This window comes from Microtus ochrogaster, chromosome 1, assembly GCF_000317375.1.
Source record: "Microtus ochrogaster isolate Prairie Vole_2 chromosome 1, MicOch1.0, whole genome shotgun sequence".
Lineage (NCBI taxonomy): Eukaryota > Metazoa > Chordata > Mammalia > Rodentia > Cricetidae > Microtus > Microtus ochrogaster.
In genome coordinates this window covers 82,343,830-82,368,150 of record NC_022009.1, presented here as the reverse complement: position 1 = coordinate 82,368,150, position 24,321 = coordinate 82,343,830, and the positions used below count along the sequence as shown (strand labels likewise).

At 42.8% G+C, this 24,321-nt stretch overlaps 1 protein-coding gene across 1 annotated transcript in view; it reads right to left on the bottom strand.

Annotated features, from left to right (window-relative positions):
- The window catches only part of Prkar2b (protein kinase cAMP-dependent type II regulatory subunit beta), a 98,622-nt gene extending 75,068 nt beyond the window's left edge, over positions 1-23,554 (bottom strand). Inside the window, exons 1-2 of the mRNA XM_005343871.3 lie at positions 23,027-23,554; positions 2,418-2,453 (exon numbers count right to left, since the gene is read on the bottom strand). Coding sequence (XP_005343928.1) covers positions 2,418-2,453; positions 23,027-23,330 — 340 coding nt within the window. The 5' untranslated portion in view covers positions 23,331-23,554. The remainder of the gene's footprint in view (positions 1-2,417; positions 2,454-23,026) is intronic.
- Positions 23,555-24,321: the final 767 nt, after the last annotated feature.

Below are 24,321 nucleotides of genomic sequence, written 5' to 3'. Positions count from 1 at the left end.
TAGTCCAGGTGCGAGAGTTAGCCTAGAAGAGAATGGGCCAAGCAGTGATTAAAAGAATACAGTGTCCGTGTAATTATTTCGGGTAAAGCTAGCCGGAGGCGGCCGGGGTGCAGCCGGGGTAATGGGGACGCAGCCCCGCCACTCCTATTACTACACAGCACCACCGACATTGTTGTAACACACAGTGTTTCTATCTTATTTTGTAACGAATACAGGGGTTTCTTTTCTGAATTATTATTGTAAAAGAAACAAACTCAAAGACTTCTGGGTGATTTTATCTGACTGATTTTCTTTCTCATAGATTCTAGTTCTTAAGAGTTTTACAGTTTAATTCTAAGAGGAAAATATGACTGAAATTAAACTCGACCAAAAAGACTCCTCAGGCAATCTCAGTAATTACATACAATTTTCTATATTTTTAACAAGTGATTTTTTTTAAAAGAAATGTTCCTTTATAAGAAGCTGAAGGAATGCTCCTCCACTAACAGAACTGCAGAATTTCCCTCCCAGAGTACCCAAGACTGAGTCTATGGTTTGCAGCCAGGAACTATGTAGAAAAATTTTCATAAGAATTATAAGAAGGCAAAATATAGATATAGATATGTAAATGATTAACTACATCCTCATTCTCCCATATAGAACACTATTACTGTTTTCCTAAGACATATGATTTCCCTTCTCTCGGCTCGCAGTCTGAAAGTGTGTATGTACAGTGAACGACTGACCAGGGCACTCTACAAAGTACTCTTGTATTCGCAATCGACATTGACCCATTCATCATGGTTTTCAGCACACATTATGACAATTTTGTACCTTTTATGCTTACTGGTTTTGTTGTTGTTGTTGCTGTTATTATTTTGGCTTTCTGTTTTGGGTCTTTGTTTTGAGACAGAGTTTCTCTGTGTAGCCCTGGGTATCCCAGAACTCGCTCTGGAGACCAGGCTGGCCTCAAACTCGCTGAGATCCGGCTGCCTCTGCCTCCCGTGGGATTAACGTCAAGTACTATCACCACCGCCCGCTGGCTTATTGTTATTTTATAATAATTTTTTTTATTCATTTCACTTGTACTTCCAAATGTCTGTCGGCGGGAAAAGAATACATTTGAATTGTATTTGCTAGTTAGTATTTCATCAGCTACATTTCCAGCCAGGTCCTAAGGAGATACAGCGGATGCATGCACATTTAGAGGGGAGAGGTAGAATAATGGTGTTTGAACACTAATCTATATACTGAGCCATCAAGTATTGATGAAATACATCATATAAAAAGTACTAATGGAACATACTCATAAACAAATGTCTCACACAGCACAGGACAGGAAGGGAGATGGTTCCAAGACCCACAGCTGTTCCTACTGGATGGACTTCACACTCAAAAGGCGAGATACACGACGTTGATTACAGTTGTTTCTTCCTGGTTTCTACGGTTTTTGAGAGTCGTGTTTCACGGCTCTGCTCTGGATAAAGTTCAGTGCCTTGCAGACATAAACACAACCTATTCCACAGAAGGCACTAAAACCTGCGTCGTGCATTAGCTGTTTAAAATAAGCATGCAGTGCAGCACACCTTCTTCCTTTCCGTCATTACAGACCTGGTCACTGCGTACAAGAGTAAATTATTCTATTAACCGCTAGCAAAGCATAAAAAAAAAAAGGCTTAAAGCTTTCTGAGTTTTATAACACAAGAGAAATTGGGCAATTTTATAAAATAAAGAACTAATTTCTAATATCTGACTTCAAAGATAAGTGTATGAAATATTTATCTTCTATTTTTGAGTAAAATAATTCTACCTGTATGTAAGAGGAAGAGTGGCCCTCCCAAAGTAAATGCGGTCCACCCATTAGTCCTCTCCAGAGAAGATATTCCACAGAGTGAATTTCCCATTTACACACCCCAACTCCCTTTACTGAAACTGGTGTAGACAGAAATGCCTTTAGCTGCGTGCCCTTTACTCCACGGGTCACAGGGCCCACACCGATCACCATTTCAGGGCACCAGGGAATATTTAAGACAGCGACTAAAAACGTCAAGTGGTTTGCTCCCACTCTAGAGGGCTCCAGCTAATGGTTAAAAATGCCCCCTCTCATTTCTAGGTCTCCTTTGCCCATTCGTTAAACCACTGCTTCTAAACTGTCCCCGGTGAGTGAGAAAGTCACCCAAGTAGCCATTCTGTCAAAAGCAAGAAAAATGCACAGACTGAGATGAAGCCTGGGCCTCAGTGGGACTTAAACACAGACTCGCGGATTAATCAACTTTCAATTAATTCCTAATATATCATTATATCACACTGGGGTTCTTCTTAGAAAAAAAGATGAACAGATAGGTTATTTCCCCCTGTTAATTATTCTTTGTCCAGCACAACTATCATCTTTAAAATGTCACCATTAGCAGCGAGTGAAGTCCGTAGGACAGACTTACCCGAGGCGCGCCTTGTGAACCGGTTTATAACTGGAGCTAAAAGAAAAGAGCAGAACAATATGATTAGATTTTTTAAATCGTATTTATTCTAAAACCAAGAGAGACTCAAGTCAGTTAAGTAATTCCATAAGTTCAATATAAACTAGAATGTATAAATAATACAAGAATAAATATAAACCATATAAAATTAAATGGTCAGAATAAAGCATTTACTACCAACAAAAGAAACAAAAATCCCTAAAGAAACATAACATAAACTCAATGTTTTACCTATCAAATTAATTTCCCCTAAAGACTTTAAATAAAAACCCTTTGTTAAAGCACATTTATGCCACCTAACTGGAGGACAACAAACCTATAAATGCTGCTAGGAAACAAAGGGGCAGCTACACCAAGGGCCAGCTAAGTTCTGTCCTTCTCAGTCTGCTTTGGGGGTGGGGTGGGGGGGTGAGTCTTGAGGAAGAGCTATAGAGAAAGGAAAAGCAACATATAAACAGGCCGTTTGAGCAGTAGACTTTTGAAACGGAAACGAAACTAAAAATGTTCATGGAAAATAAACTCATGCTTAGGTGAAGGATAGTCCACCCTTGCCCGCCCTAGATGGAATAATGTGTAAGACATCCACGACATACAATGTGCACACAGGAAGACGTGGGTGCAGGCTGGGGCATGCCACATCCACTGCTCTGTCTGCCCAGCCTGACTCCACTCGGTTCTGGGATGTGCAGACATAAATATATCAAGAAATGGAAAAGTTCTGATGTTCTTTTAAGGGAAATGGATAGATGGGTGATTCATATTACATAGAAGGGCCAGCATGTGTATTCAAAAAATCATGGGTCTGCTATGCTATGTGTTAACACTTTAAGACTTCTAAAGCAGCAATTACGAAGGCTGTTTACGCTACAGAGACAGAGAAGACACAATTCTCAGCACTGTGGTTCCATGAAGAGTTATGTTGGCACAGGAACAAGGATTTGGAGAAAGGCTACGTGAGGCAGATGCTCCAAGCTTTAAACTTCATTATCTCTATGGGATTTTGATAAGGAAATGCTACAGTGAAATTTTTTAAAAGAGATGAACTTGTGATAGATCTCTCTCTCTTTCTCTCTCTCTCACACACACATGCACACACGCACACGTGTGCACACACGCACACACACACACTGCAGCAAAGTTTGAGGCCAAAAATCTAGAAACACTGCAGAAAGGAAGGTGGGGGAGGAGAAGAGAGGGGAGGGGAGGGAGGTTCTGAGTTCTGAAATTGTACAGCGAGAGGTCAGTGCATTTTCCTCCGTACCAATCTTCACTAACGTAAAGGGTTAACCTTGTGAAATAACTCAAAAGCCACCTATTAAAACAATACATAGGCTGGTGCACATCTTTCATCTCAGCACGGAGGAAGAAGAGGCAGGCAGATCTCTGAGTTCAAAGCCAATCCTGTCTACGTGAGGAGCTTCAGGCCAAACGGCCACATCATGAGACCTTGTCTCAATCAATCTAGTATATGATAGAAAAATTATATTCTCCATATTGTTCAAGAAACAAAATTCTTATTTATATTTATATACTATAGTAATTCAGCAGAAACAAATTACTTATGCAAACAAATCTAATTAGGTAAACTGTTTACACACCACACACACACACACACACACACAATACCCATGGTTTTTATGAATACTTTAAACCCCTTTTTGTATCCTTAAGAAGGGAGTCCCAACAGAGCCTCCCTCCAAGGCTTACAAGGACAATGACTTGAGACAGCAGAGATTAATCCAACCACAGGAATGCTGGCGAGGGAGCGTGGACAGGTGAAGGTAAAAGGCCAATTACAGCCCTGGGACGGAACACAGACCCCTTACTCAGTGCCCCAGCCCGCCAGCCTCGTCAGAAGCCACAGCGGCCTCCGGTGTGGTATGTTCTCCAGGCCAGGGGTCTTACGTCTCTCCATTTTTCTTTAATCCTATCATCTAGAGAGTCTTTTCCTTTCGGAAGGGATCAAAGCCTAGGGTCTTGAACATGACATCCATACATCCCACCATACTCCTATACATCCAGATATGTCTTCTGAAATTGTGGGAACTATTTTAATTGTCAGACTAACTCAGAGCACAACCGTGACAGTCAACCTCTGAACACTCCTGACAAAAGGATAGTCCTGCATCCCAGGGTTGTGTTCTGTACGACACCTGTTATTATTGTATCTTTGTGTGTGTGGATACTGTGTGTGTTCATGCGCGCAGAGGGCAACCTTCAGTTTTCAAGCTCCCTTTCCACCCTGTTTGAGACAGTCTCTTGGAATTGTTAGTTTTTGCTTTTGTCTTTTTTTTTTTTTCCCTTCTACATATTCCAAGCTAGCTGGCTACAAGCTTCTAGGAATCCTGCTGTCTCTGCCTCCCATGTCCACAGAGGAGCACTGAGATTCCAGGCTCACTCTCACAGGGCTCTATGTGTTTTTCAGGGATCCAAACTTAGATTCAAACTTTGCATAGTAAGCTCTTTCACAAATAAATCATGTTGCGAGCCCCTGTATGGCTTTTCAATAACCTGCTAGACAGTCAAGTCTGCAAGAGTCTATTTGTAACCATCTGAGCCTAGATACTAACTGTGCATAGAAATACACATGACTACTTTATACAGTTTTAATATATAGATTTCCCTAGTAGTGGGCTGTCAAGATGGCTTAGCATCCCTAGAACATGTAAAGAGAAAAGGAAAGAGTAAACTTCATAGAGCTGTCCCCAACTTCTGTGCTTCCATGTGTACTCTCTCTCTCCTTCACACACACGCACACGCACACGCACGCGCACACACGCACACGCACACACACGCACACGCACACACACACGCACACACACGCACGCACACACACACGCACACACGCACACACACGCACACACACGCACACACACGCACGCACACACACACGCACACACATACGGACACACGCACACACACCATGAACACATATGTATAGAAATAATAGTTTTTTTAACTTCCCCAGAAGAACTATCATATGAATCAAAAGATTAAGTTTCTTCCCTCCCTCCCTCCCTCCCTCCCTCCCTCCCTTCCTTCTTTCTTATATTTTGTCTGGAATTTTACTCTGACATGATTTTAGAAAGCTATCCCATTGCTGTCATGCAGTCTGTGGTATGTGAGTGACCAGAACAATCCATTTGGCCAGACTCCATCCACAACATTCATGTTCTTCAAAGTCCCACACAGGTGGGAGAGTCTAACCATGTTGTCTTCTTCCTCATATGCTGAAGTCCATATCTACCTAAACACCACAAATTACATTCCTTCGTGTGTCCCTCCCTGACAGGCTTTCGAGAGTCTGGATCTACCTTCGAATTGTGAACGTGTAAGCCACGTGAAGATGATCTTCACAATAAATGGGGTCAAGGAATGGACAGTTAACCAGATGGGTCGTGACAGGGCAGGTGGTTTGCCCTGTCAACAACATGTACAGTGTTGGTAATTAGCAAAATTCCAGTCCCTCATATCTATACCCCCATATTCTCTTTAAGAGACAAAGCAACAAGTCTTTTCTGCATAGACTTGTAGGAAGGAAGTTAAGACATCGTGTTTTTTTCTGAAATTTTAATCTAGTTAGCAGCATAGGGGAGGAGACTGGAAGTAAGTGTGCATCTGACCAGCAATGACCTGCACGCCCTCTCAGGAGCCACGCCAGGGAAGACCAGGGTGGCGATGCACATGTCACTACGGCGAAAGCCCACAAAAGAGGCCCTGGGTCGTGCTGCTGGCCCACTGAATCACTCCCATAGAATCTGATGAATTGCTTAATTTTGATTACTAAATCTGAACGGTATGATCCTCTTGCTGACACACTGTGTGCCACTAAACTCTCTTTGGTTCCTGTGCTCCCAGGAACCCAGACAACTGTCCTCCTTTACCTAGAGCAAGAGGCAAAGTTCCCACACCTGAGGTGAACTGAAGGCATGCCTCCTTTCCCCCGGAGAACCTCTGCCTGAGCGCTTCCTCTGTACCCGCTGCCCTGGCACGTAAAACGTGCTAAGTCAATACCCACCAGATGGATCGATAAACTGGAAAGTACACAGAGCAAGCCTCTGCTTCTGCCTCATTCCTGGCTGCAAGGATGGACACAGGCACAGGGCAGGGGAGGGGGGATTCTAACAGTCTCTGCCCCTGAAGGGCTGAACCAAGTCTCTTCAGAGTTCCACATACAGTTGCTTCCAGGGCTTACCTAACTTAGAAAAACAGGTGAAAGAGGAATTCGGTAAAGGTTGAAAAGCAAGATAGTTCATAAAACAGAAGTCAGTTAAAAGCACAAAGCAAGGAGACCTGTCTTCAAAATGCACGGACACTGCTTTCATCTCTGGGCATGATGCTGCTGGAGACATTCCAAGCTAAACAAATAGGATCTGAATCGTGATTTGTGTGTGCTCTCTCTCTTGCATACTCTCTCTCCCTCTTACTATCTCTCTTTTCACAGGCGCACACACATACACACACAGACACACGCGCACGCGCACGCGCGCACACTCACACACACACACACACACACACACACACTCAGGCACCCCATCTGTACTAGAGGCACACTGGACCTTTTTGCAGAACAGTGTTCATATGCCCTGGAGTAAAATACATTCAACCCTCTTAGATTCTGTAGAATAATTAGCATTCCTGTCCTCATAATAGTTACTCTCTCTCTTTTTAAGAAATAAACACTTTTTATATCTGTTAGTTAACTAAATAAAAGATGGTCAAATTGTAAATGGAAATGCATAAGCTAATTATTTTTGACAGAATAAATATCCAGTTCAGAATGAATTAACATATATCAATGTTTAAAAAAATCAAATAAAGTTCACCCTTGAACCAAGAAAAAAACTAAAATTTTAAAAGATCAACAAAATATTTTTCCAAGTAGCACCCAATACGTACTGAAGGGCTCTAGTGGACAGAACAAGGTAAATATGGCTCTGGCAGGCTTTACCCTTTCCCCCATCCCCTCTGCCTTGCTAAACTGTTAGAATATTATATTCCTAGAGCTAGCCACCAAGGTCTGTTCCCTTATTTGGCCACTTTCTTCTCCTAAGGCTGACCATGAAGGTCCAGATATCCGGGTATTGAAGTCCAGCATTCAAAAGATCCCCATTTGGCTACTCTAATTAACAAGCCCAATCAAAACAAACCAGCTCATCCTAACAAGGGGTTTCCCCCTTTTCCTGTATTTTGTAGGTGGAGACTGCTCATTAATTCCTGGCCACCCAGACTCGAATAATAACACAGAAACTGTATTAATTACAACACTGCTTGGCCTATTAGCTCAGGCTTCTTATTAACAAACTCTTACATCTTAAATTAATCCATTTCTATTCATCTGTGTATTGGCACAAGGCTGTGGCTTACTGGTAAAGATCTAGCATCTGTCTCTTTTGACAGCTACATGGCATCTCCTTGACTCCACCTACTCTCTCTCTATATCTCTGTTCAGACTTCCCACCTGGTTTTACTCTGCTAAGCCACTCGCTAAAGCAGTTATTTATTAACCAATGGTAATAACACATATTCACAGCATCCAGAGGGGAATCCCACATCACTTGTATAGACTGCCATTTGCCTTTGGGTCACACCTGTCTCCCCTCTATCTAGAGGCCTAACGGCAAGGAACCGCTTGTTCGTCCTGGCTGCCCAGAACCGAAATAATCACACAGAAATTGTATTCATTAAATCACTGCTTGGCCCATTAGCTCTAACTTCTTATTGGCTAACTCTTACCTCTTAAATTAACCCATTTCTATTAATCTGTGTATCACCACGAGGTCGTGGCCTACCAGCAAAGTTTCAGTGTCTGTCTCCAGTGGTGGTGGCTTCACGGTGTCCCCTGACTCCACCTTCTTCCTCCAGCATTTCCTTTAGTCCCTCCCCCCATCTCTGTTCCCCTACAGCTCTGCTATAGGCCCAAAGCAGTTCCTTTATTCATTAATCAATCAAAGCAACACACAGACAGAAGGACCTCCCACACCATAGAGGCAATCCTTTGTCCCCTCTCCCTTGTCCTCCATCTCCTGTCCTTGTCTCACTTTCCCTGCCTTTTGTCTCCCTGGGGCAAATGAAGATTCTTTGTGCTGAGAACTTGGTCTTGGGTGCCTTGTGCTGATTCCCATCCTTTCATGTATACTTTGTACATAATCAATTCTTGGTCCCCAAAATAGCATTTATTTTCTATTATTCTACTAAAAGCCGGTGGGTTTCTATCACTCCTACAAATACTTGAAGATACTCATTACAGTCCCACAAGCTCTTGCTCTGTACTTCAGAAATACCATATACTGGCCTCTAGAGGGGAACACCAGGGCAGAATCCCAATGGGAGGGGGCTTCTCCAAACCCTAACTGCTGAGACATGGATTATAAACCACATGGTTCATGGTCAGCTTTAGCTTTAGGTGGCCGTGTGAGGTGTGGGCATCTGAGGAACACTGTTTGCAGCAGGGATACAGGCCAGGTCTCCATCCAACCAGCTCACATGGATTGTGGCTAGAAGCAGGACAGGGTGAACTGAGACAGTGCTTCAGCATTTAGAAAGGTCCAACTTGAAGGATCACTGAAAAGGCCTACAATCTTGTTCTGCTTGTTAAACCAAATGCCTCCAAATAAACTGATATTTTAAAATATCACTATAGGAAGCAACAAATTAACTAGGAAAGCACATTTGTGTATATGAGTGAACATGAGTCTTCTCTTTGTAATTCACGAGGGCCTTGCCAACAATGCTGCCTTCCGTGGGAGAAAAGAAAACAGTTTCAACTGACGGTCCCAACATGACTAACCTCATGAAACCACACAGACGCAAGGCAGGGACAAAGGCCAAGGAAAAAGTTTCCCAAACTCTCTCCAGATTTTAAATACTCTCTTCTTGGGAAAAGGGCGCTGTCCTACTACAGAAATTCAACCTCTGCATCTCCATGCACTAAGTTCTCCTCCAAAGCTTGGGTACAGCGGAGATAAAGGCAAAGGGTTGTTTCCATGTGGGAGGGGAATAATCCAGACCGGACTCGTGATTTCAGAAGCTGAGAGTTCAAATTACCACACATACATAAAGTCACTACAAAGGCCATTTTGAAAAACATAGAAGTTTGAAATGAATAACTACACAAACAAGAAGGGGTGTGACAATGACCTCCTCCTAAAAACAGTCCTACAGCATACCCACAGTGGAGTTCCCTGGGTCTCCGAAGAATGAAGATGTCCCTGTCGCTGTTATACAGTGTAACACACCGTGTATAGCAGTGCCTTTCATTGCTCCTCATGCCTTCCCAGTTCAACTCTTCCAGTGGTGAACAGCAAACAGCTATCTAAAGATATCTTCTATTTTGTATTGCCCATTTCTTCCTACACTAACTCCACAGGGCTGAGGTCTTCCCTGCTCTGCTTGGCCACTAATCCCCAGCACTTACACACACACATTAGGACCAACAAGTCTGAATGAACTATACTGACAGAAAGTTACCGACAAGGAGGTACTCCCTGACTCCTAAAGACCATTCGGATAAAGGAAGGCGATAGTTAATGAAGTGTTAAGTTGGTGAGACTCACACATTACGGAACTGGCTGGAAACATTCAAAAGATTTAAAAGCAGCAAAAACTGACAACCCTTTCTTTGGCTTTGTTTCCCTCAAACATCAAACATCATTCTCATTTATGCCCCGTGACTATGAAAATGGAGCCTGGATCTTGGTCTAAAACATAAAAAGGGAAACATACGATCACAGTAAAGGCATGTCTCAGTGGAAGACCAGGAAAAAAAAAAAAGATTCCAACACCATCCATGTTCCTGCTTTTCTTTAGTTGAGGTGAAATTAACCTTCAGTGACATGTACCATTGGATGAGCCTTGACAAGTGTCCTAAGCTACGCACACAACACCCCAATGCAGATTTAAGCATCTCAACACTGGACAGTTTCTATACCTGTGAGTCAATTCCCACCGTCCTATGGGAGCTCCATTAAATTCCCACACATCTGCTGCATTTTACCTGTCTGGGAACGTCCTTTAAATGTGAGGTTCGCTCTTCCTGCTGGCAGCCTCAGCAGCTCATCTGTTCCTATTGCTTACCAGTTTCCCTTTGAACGAGAATGTTGTAATTTATTCCTCTGTTTTCCTGTTGGTGGACAATGACTTGTTTCCAGGTCACAAAATATTTATAAACCTATACTTTTGTGGCTCTTGAAGAACGCTGAGACACAGGGCCATTGGATAGCCATAGGTGACTGTGTGTGTAACAGGCATGCAGTCTTCCTGTCTACTTTGTTATCCTTTTACAACATGTGTAGATAGGTTTACAGCATGCATAGATATGTTTACAGCATGCATAGGTAGGTTTACAGCATGCGTAAAATAGATTTACAGCATGCATAGGTAGGTTTACAGCATGCATAGATATGTTTACAGCATGCATAGGTAGGTTTAGAGTATGCATAGGTAGGTTTACAGCATGCATAGGTAGGTTCACAGCATGCATAGGTAGGTTTACAGCATGCATAGGTAGGTTTACAGCATGCATAGATGACTTGTCCCACATCACAGCCTACACTCAGCCCCTCTGGTACATACGTAATGATATCTCCTTACAACTCTAAACCTCACTTCCCTAATAACTAAAACTACTGAGCTCTGTTCTGTTGCTGATCAGCTACTCTTAAGACTTCTTTGTTGATAATACCTAAGTTTCTATCTTTGGTTAAAATGCCTAATAGGAAAAAAACCCACAGAACATGCAATAGAAAAATTCCAGATGTCATAACAAAAGTGATAAGATATTTAAGAATAAAACCAACAAAAGATAGAAAACTCCTCTGAAAAAAAGTAACAAAATAAAAATCAAAGAATCTGAGAGGATGACAGAATAAAAAGAGAGATACTATGTTCATGGATAGAAGTCATTATAATTAAACATCTGTTCTCTATAAATTTCTATAATTCAATGCAACTCCAACAAAACACTCACTGAAGATCTTATACAAAATGGGAGTTTGTTCTAAAATTTCTATAAAATAAAGGCCTTCAAGTAAGCAATTTTGAAAGACAAAGGGTGGTGTTACCATATCATCCAACCAGATCAGTATGAAGTCCTACTAATAAAGAGAGAGATTGATGGGAAGATAGCTAGATCAATAAATGGAATAGAGACTTTAGTTATAATCATGCATCCATGGAAACCAATTTAGAAATTAACGGGAAATCTAAGCACAATGATGCTGCATCTGCTTGTAGTCTTGTGTATTTTGGAGGCTGAGGCAGGAGGATAGCTTAAGCTCAGGAATTGAAGGCTAGCCTAGGCAACATACAGAGGTGCTGCCTCAGAAGAGCAATAAAAAAACCACGAAAATGAATCAATAAATTATGCAAGCTGAAAATCACATTCTCAGACTGGCAAGATGGTTCAGTGTGACAAGGCACTTGTTAGAGTTGGATCCCTGGAATTCAAGGGGTGGAAGAAGAGAAGGCAACCCCACCTTCTCTCTCTCAGGCAATAGCTGTCAAAATTTTTTGATTTCTAAGTTTCTTTAGACTCTTGAAGTTCTGCTTATCTAGATTATACCCATCAATATTCATTGTACTAGATGTTAAAACTGAATGCCTTATATATTAAAGCTGAGAATAAACAAATACCCGCTTTAAAAACATACTATACTTTAAAAATTCCATTTCTCAAAAGAAGCAAATGTTAATGGTTTTTTTTGTGTGTGAGCCTAGTCTTAAATGGCTGAGCCACCTCTCCAGTCCAGAAGCAAATTTTAGTAAATATTAGAATGATTTTACATTTTTCCAAATTTGGCATGATAGATTGCGCATTCAGTCCATTGGAATCTCAGAAACTACCTGTCCTCGGGAGAAGTTCTCTGTAGCCGACCAGTCTGACCCCGAACTCAGATATCTGCCTCCAGAGCGCTGGGATTAAAGGCATGCACCACCATCACCCAGCCATAAAATACATTTTACAAATGAGATTTTGTTAAAGTTCAAACGCTAAAATACATTTTGAATACTCTTTAAAGAAATACAAAGCAACTACTATGAAATTAGTAAAAACTGAAAGTCTAATGTTTCCTGTGTAACCTTTGTTAAGAGTCAATTTAGAAATGAAAGACCTGGGGCTGGAGAGATGGCTCAGTCATTAAAGGGTAGGCTCACAACTAAAATTACAAAATCAAACATCTGTGAGCAACTACATCTGTATGCTAAGACCCAAAAGGACCCTTCATCTCCTTCTAAACCATGTTAAGATACTAGGGATTTACAGTTGAATAAGTATAGAATTAAGGTTCTAGTAATAAACTACAAAGCAGTGTTAACTTGGAGACGTCTAAATCTGCCCCTCAGTGAGCTTACTTTTACAGGAAGAAATGGAGTCAAGCTGTCAATGCAGCACAAAGATTTTCCCAATTAATTTATATTTCAGGCATGCATTCCTGTTTTTACTATGAGCACCTGTCTCATTTAAATAAAGCAGCATTTTAAGTCTTCCTATCTACTCTGTCCTGAAGTGTTCAAGCTGAGGTACAAACATACATTTGGGGATTTATAAACACAAACTTCTTTAGTCTAATAACTTGGCCTGTTTCTCAAAGGAGAGGGTGGTATAAAAATCATGTTTTAACTTGTGGCTTTCTTACCATTCTTTTGGGTTTTTTTTTGGGGGGGGGAGTTGAGGTGGGAACAAAAACATTACCTCAATTGTCACCCTGAATATGAAACCTTTACAGGCAAGTCATGATTGCCTGTGTTCTCTACAGTTTATAGAGCAATCAAAGGTCAGGTTCAAAGATAAAATAGCCTTGTTTTTAAGATAACGAAATCTAAGTCTTTGAGACTGAACTGAAAATAGACTACAGCTTTTATATTTTATGAAATTACCTTTAAACACTTTGAAGTATGTAAGTGTTAGCAGGCAAGCACCTGGCTGACCATTTACATGCATGGGAAGGTTTCGTGCCTTTTACATGTACATGTGTTTCATATTAGGCATTAAATATTCAGCTGAGTTTTAATTGAAGAAAAAAATTGACCACCCACAACTGGCAAAGTGCAACCCACAGAGGAAAACTCTTAGAAAGCAGTGTTTCCCTCCTGCCCTTCCTGTGGCTTACAATCTGCAAAGCTCCCGTGAGGAAGGACAGGTGACACCACCAGCATCCATGGGGAAACCTGAGATGACATCTGATTTCACTGAAAGCCGCAGAGAGGGAAGCAGGCTCAGGACATGGAGAGGGGAAGCAGGCTCAGGACAGGGTGTTATTTCTGAGATCTTCTAGGAAACTGAATTTATCTTAAGGCTTTGTCTTTCTTCCACTACTTAAAACTTAGCAATCCCTAATTAAACATAAGTAACATCATTGAAAATGCCCACAGAAGATAAGTCAGAGTTCACGGTACACAGAGGAATACAGATTTACAGGAGAGATTGAGTAAAGTGATTTATATCTTTATTATAAGACGAAATTTCCCTCCACATTCCACTAAACTTCTGTGTTTGTGCACACATACAACTACCGCCATGGCTCTCTGTGGGTCCTCTGTGGTCTGGACGCTGAATCACCCGCTAACAGAGTCCCCAGCTGTGGCATTTACAGTTGGAGTCTTCAAAGTGTACAGAAAGCAAGACTTTAAGGCAAAGGAAACACAAGGACAAGTCCACAAAGACCTCCTCCTCTCTGAATCACAAACTGTGGGACACTTCATACATGCAGTAAGTTAATATATTGCTGCACTTATAAAATTTATAAATACATATTGGGAGTATACATCCCAATACTTTTTCTAGCTAAGGCATAATACAGTGAAGTTTGCAAAACAAACACTATTTCTAACATATTTCTAAATATCATGGTTCTGAAATATTTTATGGAAGTACAGGAAGTACTCATCTGGGTGGAATGGATGAAGTAATTGGACCAGTGAAAGGCTGGGCTGCATGTTTCCCAGGGCACGGATAGGTAGCTCATTCCGGTCTCTAAACCCTGTTACTTCAGTGAGAGCTGAAAACAGATCACAGCACCACCTAGAACGACCTGGGTGGGTAGGAACACAGCTGCCAGCTCAGAATCCTGGCTCCACCACTTACATTGGGGAAGATGAAGCACCAGCCCGTGTTTAGCAAGGGGATGTAAGGAGCCCCAGATGTTCAAAATAATTATTAATAAATAAAACGACACCATTTAACATTAGCCCTCTACAAGGGTAGGAATGAAATGCCTGAGTCATATTTTAAGTTAACTTGACCTTTTAGAAGGATGCTTTCGGGGTCTACTAGTATTTAAATAAATGGAAGCTTTTTCCCTGAAGACAAATCCCTCAGTAGCACTACCGTGAACTGTTCCGTCTTGGAACAGCTGATGTAAAGTAAACAATGCCAGACCCAAACCAAACAGACACAGGCATAACTGTACACAGCATATCTTCTTGGCTTCACTTTCATGTGGAATGTGTGTTTATATTTTGATCTTTTGTCTTTTTTAAATCAAGAAACATTTTTAAACAGCAGCAACTGGAATGACTTTTTTAAAGTTTCCAAACATATTAAGCCACACATGGCAGAACCTACTGCTAGAACATTCGTAGACGCAGCACCAACTGTGTTCATAGCTGATTCTTCCTGTTATTTTTGTTCTGATTTTAAATTTCATTCATTCGTTTGTTTGTTTGTTTATCTTAGACAGGGTTTCTCTGTGTTATTATTTATCATTTATTTATTTATGAAAGACAGGGTTTCTCTGCGTAGACCTGGCTGTCCTAAAACTCCCTCTGTAGACTAGGCTGGCCTCAAACACGGAGCTGAATTTTTAAAACTGTTTTGTTTTCATTTAAACCTTAACCTGAAATGTTTAGCTTTAGCTATTTCCAAAAATTACATAATGAAATAGTCTAAGGTGTTTAGAATTTCTGAGACAAAAATTGATCTCATAAAATAATTATAATAATAATCATATCACAGGGAGGGTTTACTGTTGGGGTTTGTCACAACTAGACAGTATAGACAGAACTGCAAAAGGCCAAAACATGGCCAAATCCAGCAATATCACTGCGCTATGGCTTTTAATTATTTATTATTATTATTATTATTATTATCATTTTACTTATTATAAAGTTTTGTTGCAATGAAAAGCAGTCAGAGCAAATAAAACTCTAAAACAACATATACTTCTTTTCTTTAGTCCAAGCTTTTGGAATGTCCCTTGCAGCCCAAAGGAGGGGAAAAAGAATTCATAATAGAGGAGTTAATACAAACAGCACACAGACTGACCTATGAACAAGGCTAAACTTACAAGCCTGGACCCACTGTACCCAGACAGGAACTGCCTCTTGACTGCTTCACCTAAACACACGCATCACACACAAGCTCTATGAACAATTTCTCACAAAAGAATTCATAGATTCAGAGGAACTTAAGAGAATTATCGTGACTTTTTAAAAGGAAGAAATTAATGAAAGAGGGAGGGAGGGAGGGAGGGAGGGAGGGAGGGAGGGGAGATGTTCTTAGCCTCTGTGGAGGCAGTGCGCAGGCTCAGCTCTCTGCTTTCCACACCCACTTGTTCCTTCTAACAGGTGGCTCCTTCTGGCGCTCTGGACACCTGACAGAGACTGTAGTCAATTACTTCAGTCTCCTGTGCTCAGTCCTCCCCTCCTCACTCTGAGATGTCCCATCAATCCCCAGCCTCCATTGGGGGCCTTCTCTAAGGCTACTACTGCTGACAAATGGCTTGCTTCAGACATCATAAATAAACTCCTAATAGACAGATTCAGTGTTTTTCTGATGGTATTTGAGAGGCTGAAAAGGAAACACACTTTTTTTTCTAACACAGCTATAAACAAAATCTTGACAGCTGGAAATTTACTGGAATCCAGGGAGTGAGATTTGTAACAATAAATAACCATGCAACATTTACTCCTCGCTGGGGCACCTGTGCAGCCTCAATGGAAAGCTTGTAACTGTCTTACAGAAAGAAAGCTTGGTTTTAACTCAGGCAGGTTGGGAAGCACCCCAAGCCCCACCCACCATCCTTTAGGACCCTGCCTCAGTTTCTCACATGCCCCACTGATTGGCCTCTTACTTTCTCACTCTCACACCTCCCCCCTCCCCCAGCCAGATTGTTGCTCTCCCTTGACTCCCTCTGCAAAGCAGTTATTGGTGGATAACAGGAGAAATGAGATTACTTTAAGGCCTCTGGTGTTTCAGTTTCAACCCCTAATACCTGTCACAGAAAAGAATAACTGTTCTACTCTGAACACCACAAATCTTCTATGGTACTACTACTGGACTATACTTGTAACTAAAATATTGCCTTCAATATTTTTAGCGTCTGGCATGAATGATATAATCCATTTCAGGATTTAAAGCTGCCCAAAACCACACAGTCTCATTAACTACAAAAACCTCTTTCCTACAGTTGTGAGCTGAAAGGGTACAGCATTTATGACTGTACAATGCAGGTTTGTATTAAATCCCAAAGGGAGTCATAGCACCCCAAATGTTCTCCCTTAGCTTTCTAAAAATTAAGACCAGACTGGCTTCCAAACAAAACAATGATAACACTACTCTGTAGAGTTCCTATCAGTTATGGTTTCTGACAGGTAACTAGTGCTTGCTGTACACTGCCCTAACGACCTTACAAATATTAACTCACTTAATATTCACTATGAATTCTGGGCTATCACGGCGATGGCATATCAAATGCTTATCAATATGGCACTTCTCCACGAATGCCTGAATTTAAAATTACTACCAAAATATAACCTTTACAAATGTTTTCAAACTGACTAAATATATTTGAAAAATCAAAATATATTGTGAGGCTCTTGTAATGGGCTGGAGAGATGGCTCCATGGTTTAGTGCACTTGCTCCTTTCACAGAGGACCTGGGTTCAGTTCCCAGCACCCACAAACCTAACAATCTGTAACTCCAGTTCTAGGATATCCTATACCTTTTGACCTCTGATGGCAACACACACACACACACACACACACACACACACACACACACACAGTATGCACATATGTAGATGTAAGAAGTACTTTCATACACTTAAAATAAATCATAAATCTAATATTTTTAAAGGCTCTTATAATTTTTGTCTATTGTGCAAAACAACTGGAAAGCCAAAAATGCATGTCTTTTATCAGTTGTTGTTGGCAACACATTGGGAGGCAAGCGCTGATGACTGGCTGCTTTGTCTCGGATCTTCTGGTGGACAAAAGGCACCAGAAAGTGCAGGTTTGCAGTGAAGCATACAGGGAAGTAGATCGTGTGTAACCTGTAATCCCAGCACTTGGGAGGCAGAGACAATCAGAGCTCAAGGCCAGCCTGACTCACGTGGGAAGTTCCGGGTCAGCCAAGGCCAGTTCAACAGTCAGCCCACACAGGGATTCCTTAAAGTGACCGTGAACTCAAAAGCTTAAAGAAAGAGCCAGTTGAGAACATTCTGCACCTTCTTGTAAAGCCAGCAAACTGCCTTTTCCTGCTTTCACCCTCCAGCTTATGGGAAATCACGGGAACCATTTCAGACAGGCTTCTACTTTCCAGCACTCAGGAGTAAAGAACATGTGCTTAAAATTGCATGAGGGAGTTTCTACAGACACATCTGATACTCTTCCCTCCCCTTCAATCACTTATTATGATAAATAACCTTATTCTCTGAATCTGCACCATGACCACAAGGCCTAACGTTCCAATTTCACTTGATCTTAAAGACATAAAGAGGCCTACCTCTTAGCATTAAACTAGTTGATATTGAGAGTCAGGCACGGGGTGCAGCTGCCTTCAGCTGTGTACCCCCTGTGACCTCATTAGGCACCAATGGACAGGTCTACCCAAGGCTCTCACAGATGGCCCTGGTTAATAAAATGGGTTATAATACAAAGCCACAGGTTACACACGTGGGAAAGAGACTGACCATGCTGGCTATAGGAGCGGTAAGAGCAGTGGGTGGAGTAATGCATTTTACACACATATGAAATTAGTTCAAAAAGATCTAACTGTATCTTGTACATCCCATACTACTTAGAAGTTGTGAAAATCAAAGTGAGAGCTGGGAGATAGTAGTCTACACCTTTAATCCCAGCACGAATTATGTGGGAGTCCCCTCTGTGTGCTGTGATTACCATTAAAAATAAAGAAACTGCTTTGGACCTATAGCAGGGCAGAACTTAGCTAGGCAGGGAAAACTAAACTGAATGCTGGGAGGAAAGAGGGCAGAGTCAGGGAGATGAGATGGAGCTGCCTCCAGAGATAGACGTGCTAAGAGCTAGATCTGCAATGCACAGATTCATAGAAATGGGTTAAATTAATATGTAAGAGTTAGCCAATAAGAAGCTAGAGCTAATGGGCCAAGCAGTGATTTAATTAATACAGTTTCTGTGTGATTATTTCAGGGCTAAATGAACTGGGAACCAACAAGCTGCCTGCTTCTATGCACAAAGGAGGCAGAGGCAGGAGGATCTCTATGAGTTTGAGGCCAGCCTGGCTCTACAGAGCTAGCTCCAGGACAAGCACCAAAGCTACAGAGAAACCCTGTCTCAAACCCCTCGCCTCTCCCCTCCAAATCAAAGTTTTCTGACAAAGATTTCAAATGTTTAACAGGCTCAGTTGCTACCTGGAAATCTCTGTGTGTCTGTCTGTCTGTGCGCGCATGTGCACACATACAAATATTTGATATTCTTGCTGTATGGTTCTACATTTTTGGCTGTGCTTCTATTTTTAATTTTAGTTCTTTTTCCCTGCAACATAGAAGACTAGTTCTATATACTGCTGGAGTTCATCCCGCGTTGTCCACTCCGCCAGTGACCCTCTGTAATTTGTCAATTCATCAGGATAATTTGAACTATATTTGCTTTATTCTGAGCAATATACGACCCAGCCATGATGCCTGTCTAATTACCACTCATATTACTCCAAATTAATAGTGATTGAACAGTTTGTCCTACTGTTAACCCATCAGAGCCAGCTTTGGGGAGACTACCCTGGCATAGAAGGCAGACGTGTCAGGTGAGGCAGGCAGAGCAGATGACAAGCAGCCTCCACTCTAGTTTCTATAAATTTCCCTAGAGAGCCACCATAAGCTACTAACATTCTACCAACTATGGCTGCCTAAAACCCAGGATCAGGTGATAACCTCTGCCCCCGAAAAAAGGCATTGCATGAACAGGTAAGAACAGATAGCAACTCTATCAACAAATAAAAGAATCCATGAGATGGGCAAGTAGGAGGTAAAGGCCCCCTTCATGCATCTGGCCCTATCTATGGCCACATCGCTGCAATAATGGATCAGACCACTTTTCCAATAACCTCAGGTACCTAGTTTTCTAGTTAAACCACAATACAGGAGCTCAAGGTCATAGACTTGATCTTTGTAAGCGTCTAATAGGTAACAATTTCGTGGTCAAACACTTGCCTTTTAACCTCAAGCTATTGTAATACCACCACGTATATGAAAATGATTCACGAGAGAAGTCAAGAGCCAACAATGCAAACCCATTACCAGTACTGGAAAAAACCCGGGACACCCAACCTGTGAGTCAAGCCATGGAACAAATCTCATTTAAGAACTTTCTGATGATCTGGGCCTCAAGGTCAAACAGATTTGTTTTTTAAAGTCCGGTTCTGGTACTTTGAGTTCTGCATATGACCTCAAACAAGTTAACTGTCCAAAGCCTTAAAGAAAATATATTAGGTATCCAGGAGAGTTTGCTATAAAGGGGCTAGCACAGGCCCAGTTGGCCCTAAATAAACCTGGCAGACAAGAGCACAGAGACGAAGTCAGGCACACCTGTGACAGCTCTGGCCTGCAGCACACTAGCCCTGAAATACAGAATAACTGACAGCCTCATTAGTATCATGGAGCTGGGGTAATGAACTAAGGCATTTACGGAGGACCTAACACACCAAAAATGTCAACAAATGTCAGCCCTTTCTCTAACCATTAATAAGAAGAGGGGCTACCTTACAGTCACGGTCATCAAGATCCACTGACCAGTGTTTTCAAAGTGTGGTCAGGGCACTGTGGGTATCAGAAAACTTGAGATGTTTGTTGACCAAAAGGAAAAAATAGAAAAGAGGAAAAAAAAACCCTATGTCTTACCTATTCATAAAAGCTCTCTAAGATGGGTACTAAATGCTATTTTCTCAATCAAACTTCAGGCTGCATGTGAAGTGTAAACGTCATTGATTCTGTAACCCTGTGCTGTGTATCAGGGACTGTCGTCAATGCTTACTCTCTACTGTGCCAAGAGAATGAGTCGGTGTGTGTGTGTGTGTGTGCATGTATGTGTGTGCATGTGTGTGTGTGTGCGTGTGTGGGGGGGTTTCTTCAGCATTCTCCTGGATATAGAAACACCTTAATAGGTTTGTAGGTATTTGGTCAATTTCCCACGTGATCTTTTCCACAAACGGTTCTGTGTTAAAGTGTGTGTGTGTGTGTGTGTGTGTGTGTGTGTGTGTGTGTGTGCATGCGTGTGTGTATGGCTATATATGTATATATATTCCCCCTTTGACCAGGTGTAGGTAAATTATAACCTTGCATAAATCCAAGCTCCAGAGAGTACATTTGGTTAAAGGGCTATTTGAGAAACAAAATGATCCAGATGATAAGATGTCCACAAAGTCTGAAAGGGCCATTCACTATATATATACCCTGCCCCCATAGAGGTTGTACTAACGCCAAACACACATCTATCTGCTGGGTAGTCATCAAATTGTGTTAGGGTCAAAAGTTCTAGAGCCCCTGGAGGTAGAGGTAGGGATAAACAGTGCAACCGGCTAGGTATTTATTACAACTGACCTTGAGTAATTTTTATAGGAAAGATAACTTGAAGAGTAGAAAGCTTCCTAGAAAATACCCCTACTGTTTACAAAAGCATTTTTTTTGGTCCAATGCGCAGGATACACACTCTTGCAAGGACAAATTAAATCAATGCAAGTGCTTCAGGATAATTAAACAGAAAGGTTTTGGCCGTATTAACACCATTACTAAAGTGCACAGAGGTCTTTACTAAGTCCCCACCTCCTTGTTGCCTGCCATCTAGGCCACTAGTCCCTTTCCCTTTGTGCATTGCTTGCTTGCAAGTGCATCCATGTCACAGATTCACACTATGTGCACAGGTGCGCGTGCATGCAGGACAGATGCCACTGTCCTTTCTACACCTCGCGGGCTATCCCTTCTCACGTACAGTGTTGCCTGGTTCTCCTTCCTAGCAGAACCGCTAAAACTATGATTATCCTATCCTCAAAAGCTCCCAAATGTCCCAAATTAAGATTTTAAATAGCAGTCTTCTCTTTCACATTTGAGCAGCACTAATGTCCAGGGTTTCTCTGTTTCAGACGAGCTAAGAATACATTCATTTTATAACCCATCCAGCATGGAACTGATGCTACAAAGAAATGAAAATCTTCCTAGGAAGGGACACAAGGAAATGAAATGAACAGCACTTAAGTGTTTTCATTGTATGAAATTCACTGTGGACACACCAATCACCAACAGGATAAATAAATAAAAGCTCCATGCGCGCTTGCCTTACACCACAAAGAAAACACTTGTACATTGGCACACCATGGCATTTTAGCCGGGGTTCCTGAAAAACATGGGATGTGGTACATTGTGTAAATACAAGTGCCGGTAAAACGTGTGTGTATCTGTTGTGTCTGGGAGAGGCTGGTAAGTATAAGGGGTGGGACTTGCCAAAAGCAGCTATTTAAGAAAATTCCTTTTCTCTCTCATTCATTCTTTCTAGCCTCAGTGTCTGGCGCAGTCCTTACGGTTACTCATTGGCTTTTCATTCTAAAGACAGCTGACATGCTCTTAGAACTTCCTATGGTGCTATTTTTTCCTACACACTTGAAACAAAATCAAAACCATTCTATATATATATATATATATATATATATATATATATATATATATATATACTGATTTTTTTAAAGGAAAGAAAAATATTGGCCTATTTCCTCACTCCAAAGACCCCATAGATATCTGGCTAAATATGATCCTTTGTTATGCATCCAAAAATATCTCCACCACATGGTATTGGAAAATAATAAATGATTCGTATTCCAAGGATGTCACAGCTATTATCATCAATTTGTTTTACCTCGGTGAGTCCGATTTCACACTCCTCCTACTGAGTCCTACACGTTTCGCCTTTTCTCCTCGAACACTCCATTAATAAATTTAAGGGCTGAAAAGAGGACGCCAAGCGCCCTTCATGCACAATGGTCCTCTCCGAGACTGAGCCATCTCCCACCATGGGAAAGTTAACCTTCTAGCAAGATGCCGACCCCAAATCGGCCGGGGAAGAGGGGTGACGGAGGGGCTGCAGGAGCGCAACCTCTCATTTCTCCACCTCCAGAGAAACGGAGGGCATGACAAGAGAGCGGAGTAGGTGGGCGAGTGGGAGAGACCGAAATGGGTGCTGAGGGGGTGGGCGGAATGGGAAGGTAGAGAGTGCGGGGAAGGTTGGGGAGCTCAGCGCAGGGTTCGAGAGCAAGGCGGGGTTCGCGAGTGAGGCGGGCGCGGCGGTCAGGTCTCGGGGCGCGGGGCGCGAGGGGGCCGGTCCTCACCGTTGAACGCCCCTGCTTCCGCGGCCTCCTCCTCCTCTTCGCCGTTCTCGGAGTCGGAGCGCATGGGCTCCTCGGCGAAGTTGACCCCCTTACTGGGGGTGCCGCCCCCGACGGCGGCGCCCGCGTCCCCCCAGGTCCTGCCCTCATGGCCGAAGCGTGAGGCGCCCTTGCGCTCGTTCTCCTGCTGCAACCGAGTGAAGTGCTGCAGCGCGAACTCCAGCAGGTCGGCGGGTTGGTGCCTTAGCACCTCCACCGTGAAGCCCTGCAGCAGCTCCGTGAGCCCCGCGGGGATCTCGATGCTCATCCTGCCTGTGCACGCCCGGGGCGCCTGGGCGCCGCCCTCGCCCCGTTTCCCTCTCCGCGGTCCGGTCTCGGGCTGCGCGGCCCCCGAGCGAGCGCCCCCGGCGCTACCGGCTGTGAGCGCGGCGCACTGGGCCCCCGGCGCGGCTGCTCCGTTCGGCGGCGGCGGCGGCAGAGCGAGCGCAGCCCGGGGAGGGTTGGCAGCATCTCCAGCTCCTCCCGCTCCCTCTCCCGCCGCTCCTGAACCGCCCCCCCTCCCGGCGCCCCGCCCCCGCCCGCGCGCCCACGTGATCCCCGGAAACCATAGCAACCGGGCGGGCGGGTGCAAGAGCCGCCTCGCAAGTGGCCTCCGGGTGAAGGCAGCGGGAACCTAGGGCGTGGGACCCGAAGCCACGGGCTCCACCAGAGCTCCCTGCGCAAATCCCACGCATCACTCGCCCAAGCCCACCCAGAGTTGGTGTGGCGCAATTGATTCTGAAACTTCAGCCTCCACCTTGGTGGTGGCTTTTTCTTTCCCTAGAATTCAGCCGCAAGAGAAATGTGCGTGATGTCTTTTGTTCAACTCACACAGCTACACTGGCTATCTTTTGGATAAAAGAAATACTGCCCCTTGTTTGTTACAACATCCTTTTTCTTTCACTAGGTTTTATTCTGCCTTTCAGCCACCTGGCTGGGATGTCTGCCGTACAGATGTTCTGCTATGGCGTGCTTGGTGCATTTCCTACTGGTGGCCCAGACAAAGGCAGCATTTATTGTGAAGCACTTATCAAAGTTAGTTGATATCCTTCAGACAGGGTACAGGGTCGTCAGGGCAGGTGGTCAGACAATGGAGTGCACTGAATGATCAGCCTCGTTGCTTATTTTTAAAGTCTTTCCTGACCCTTTGAATCATTTCAATTAGAATATAGTAGAATATAGCAATATAAGGAAAATAGAGCTACACATTTGTGCTTTTTTTTTTTTTTTTTTTTTTTTTTTTTTTTTTTTTTTTTTTT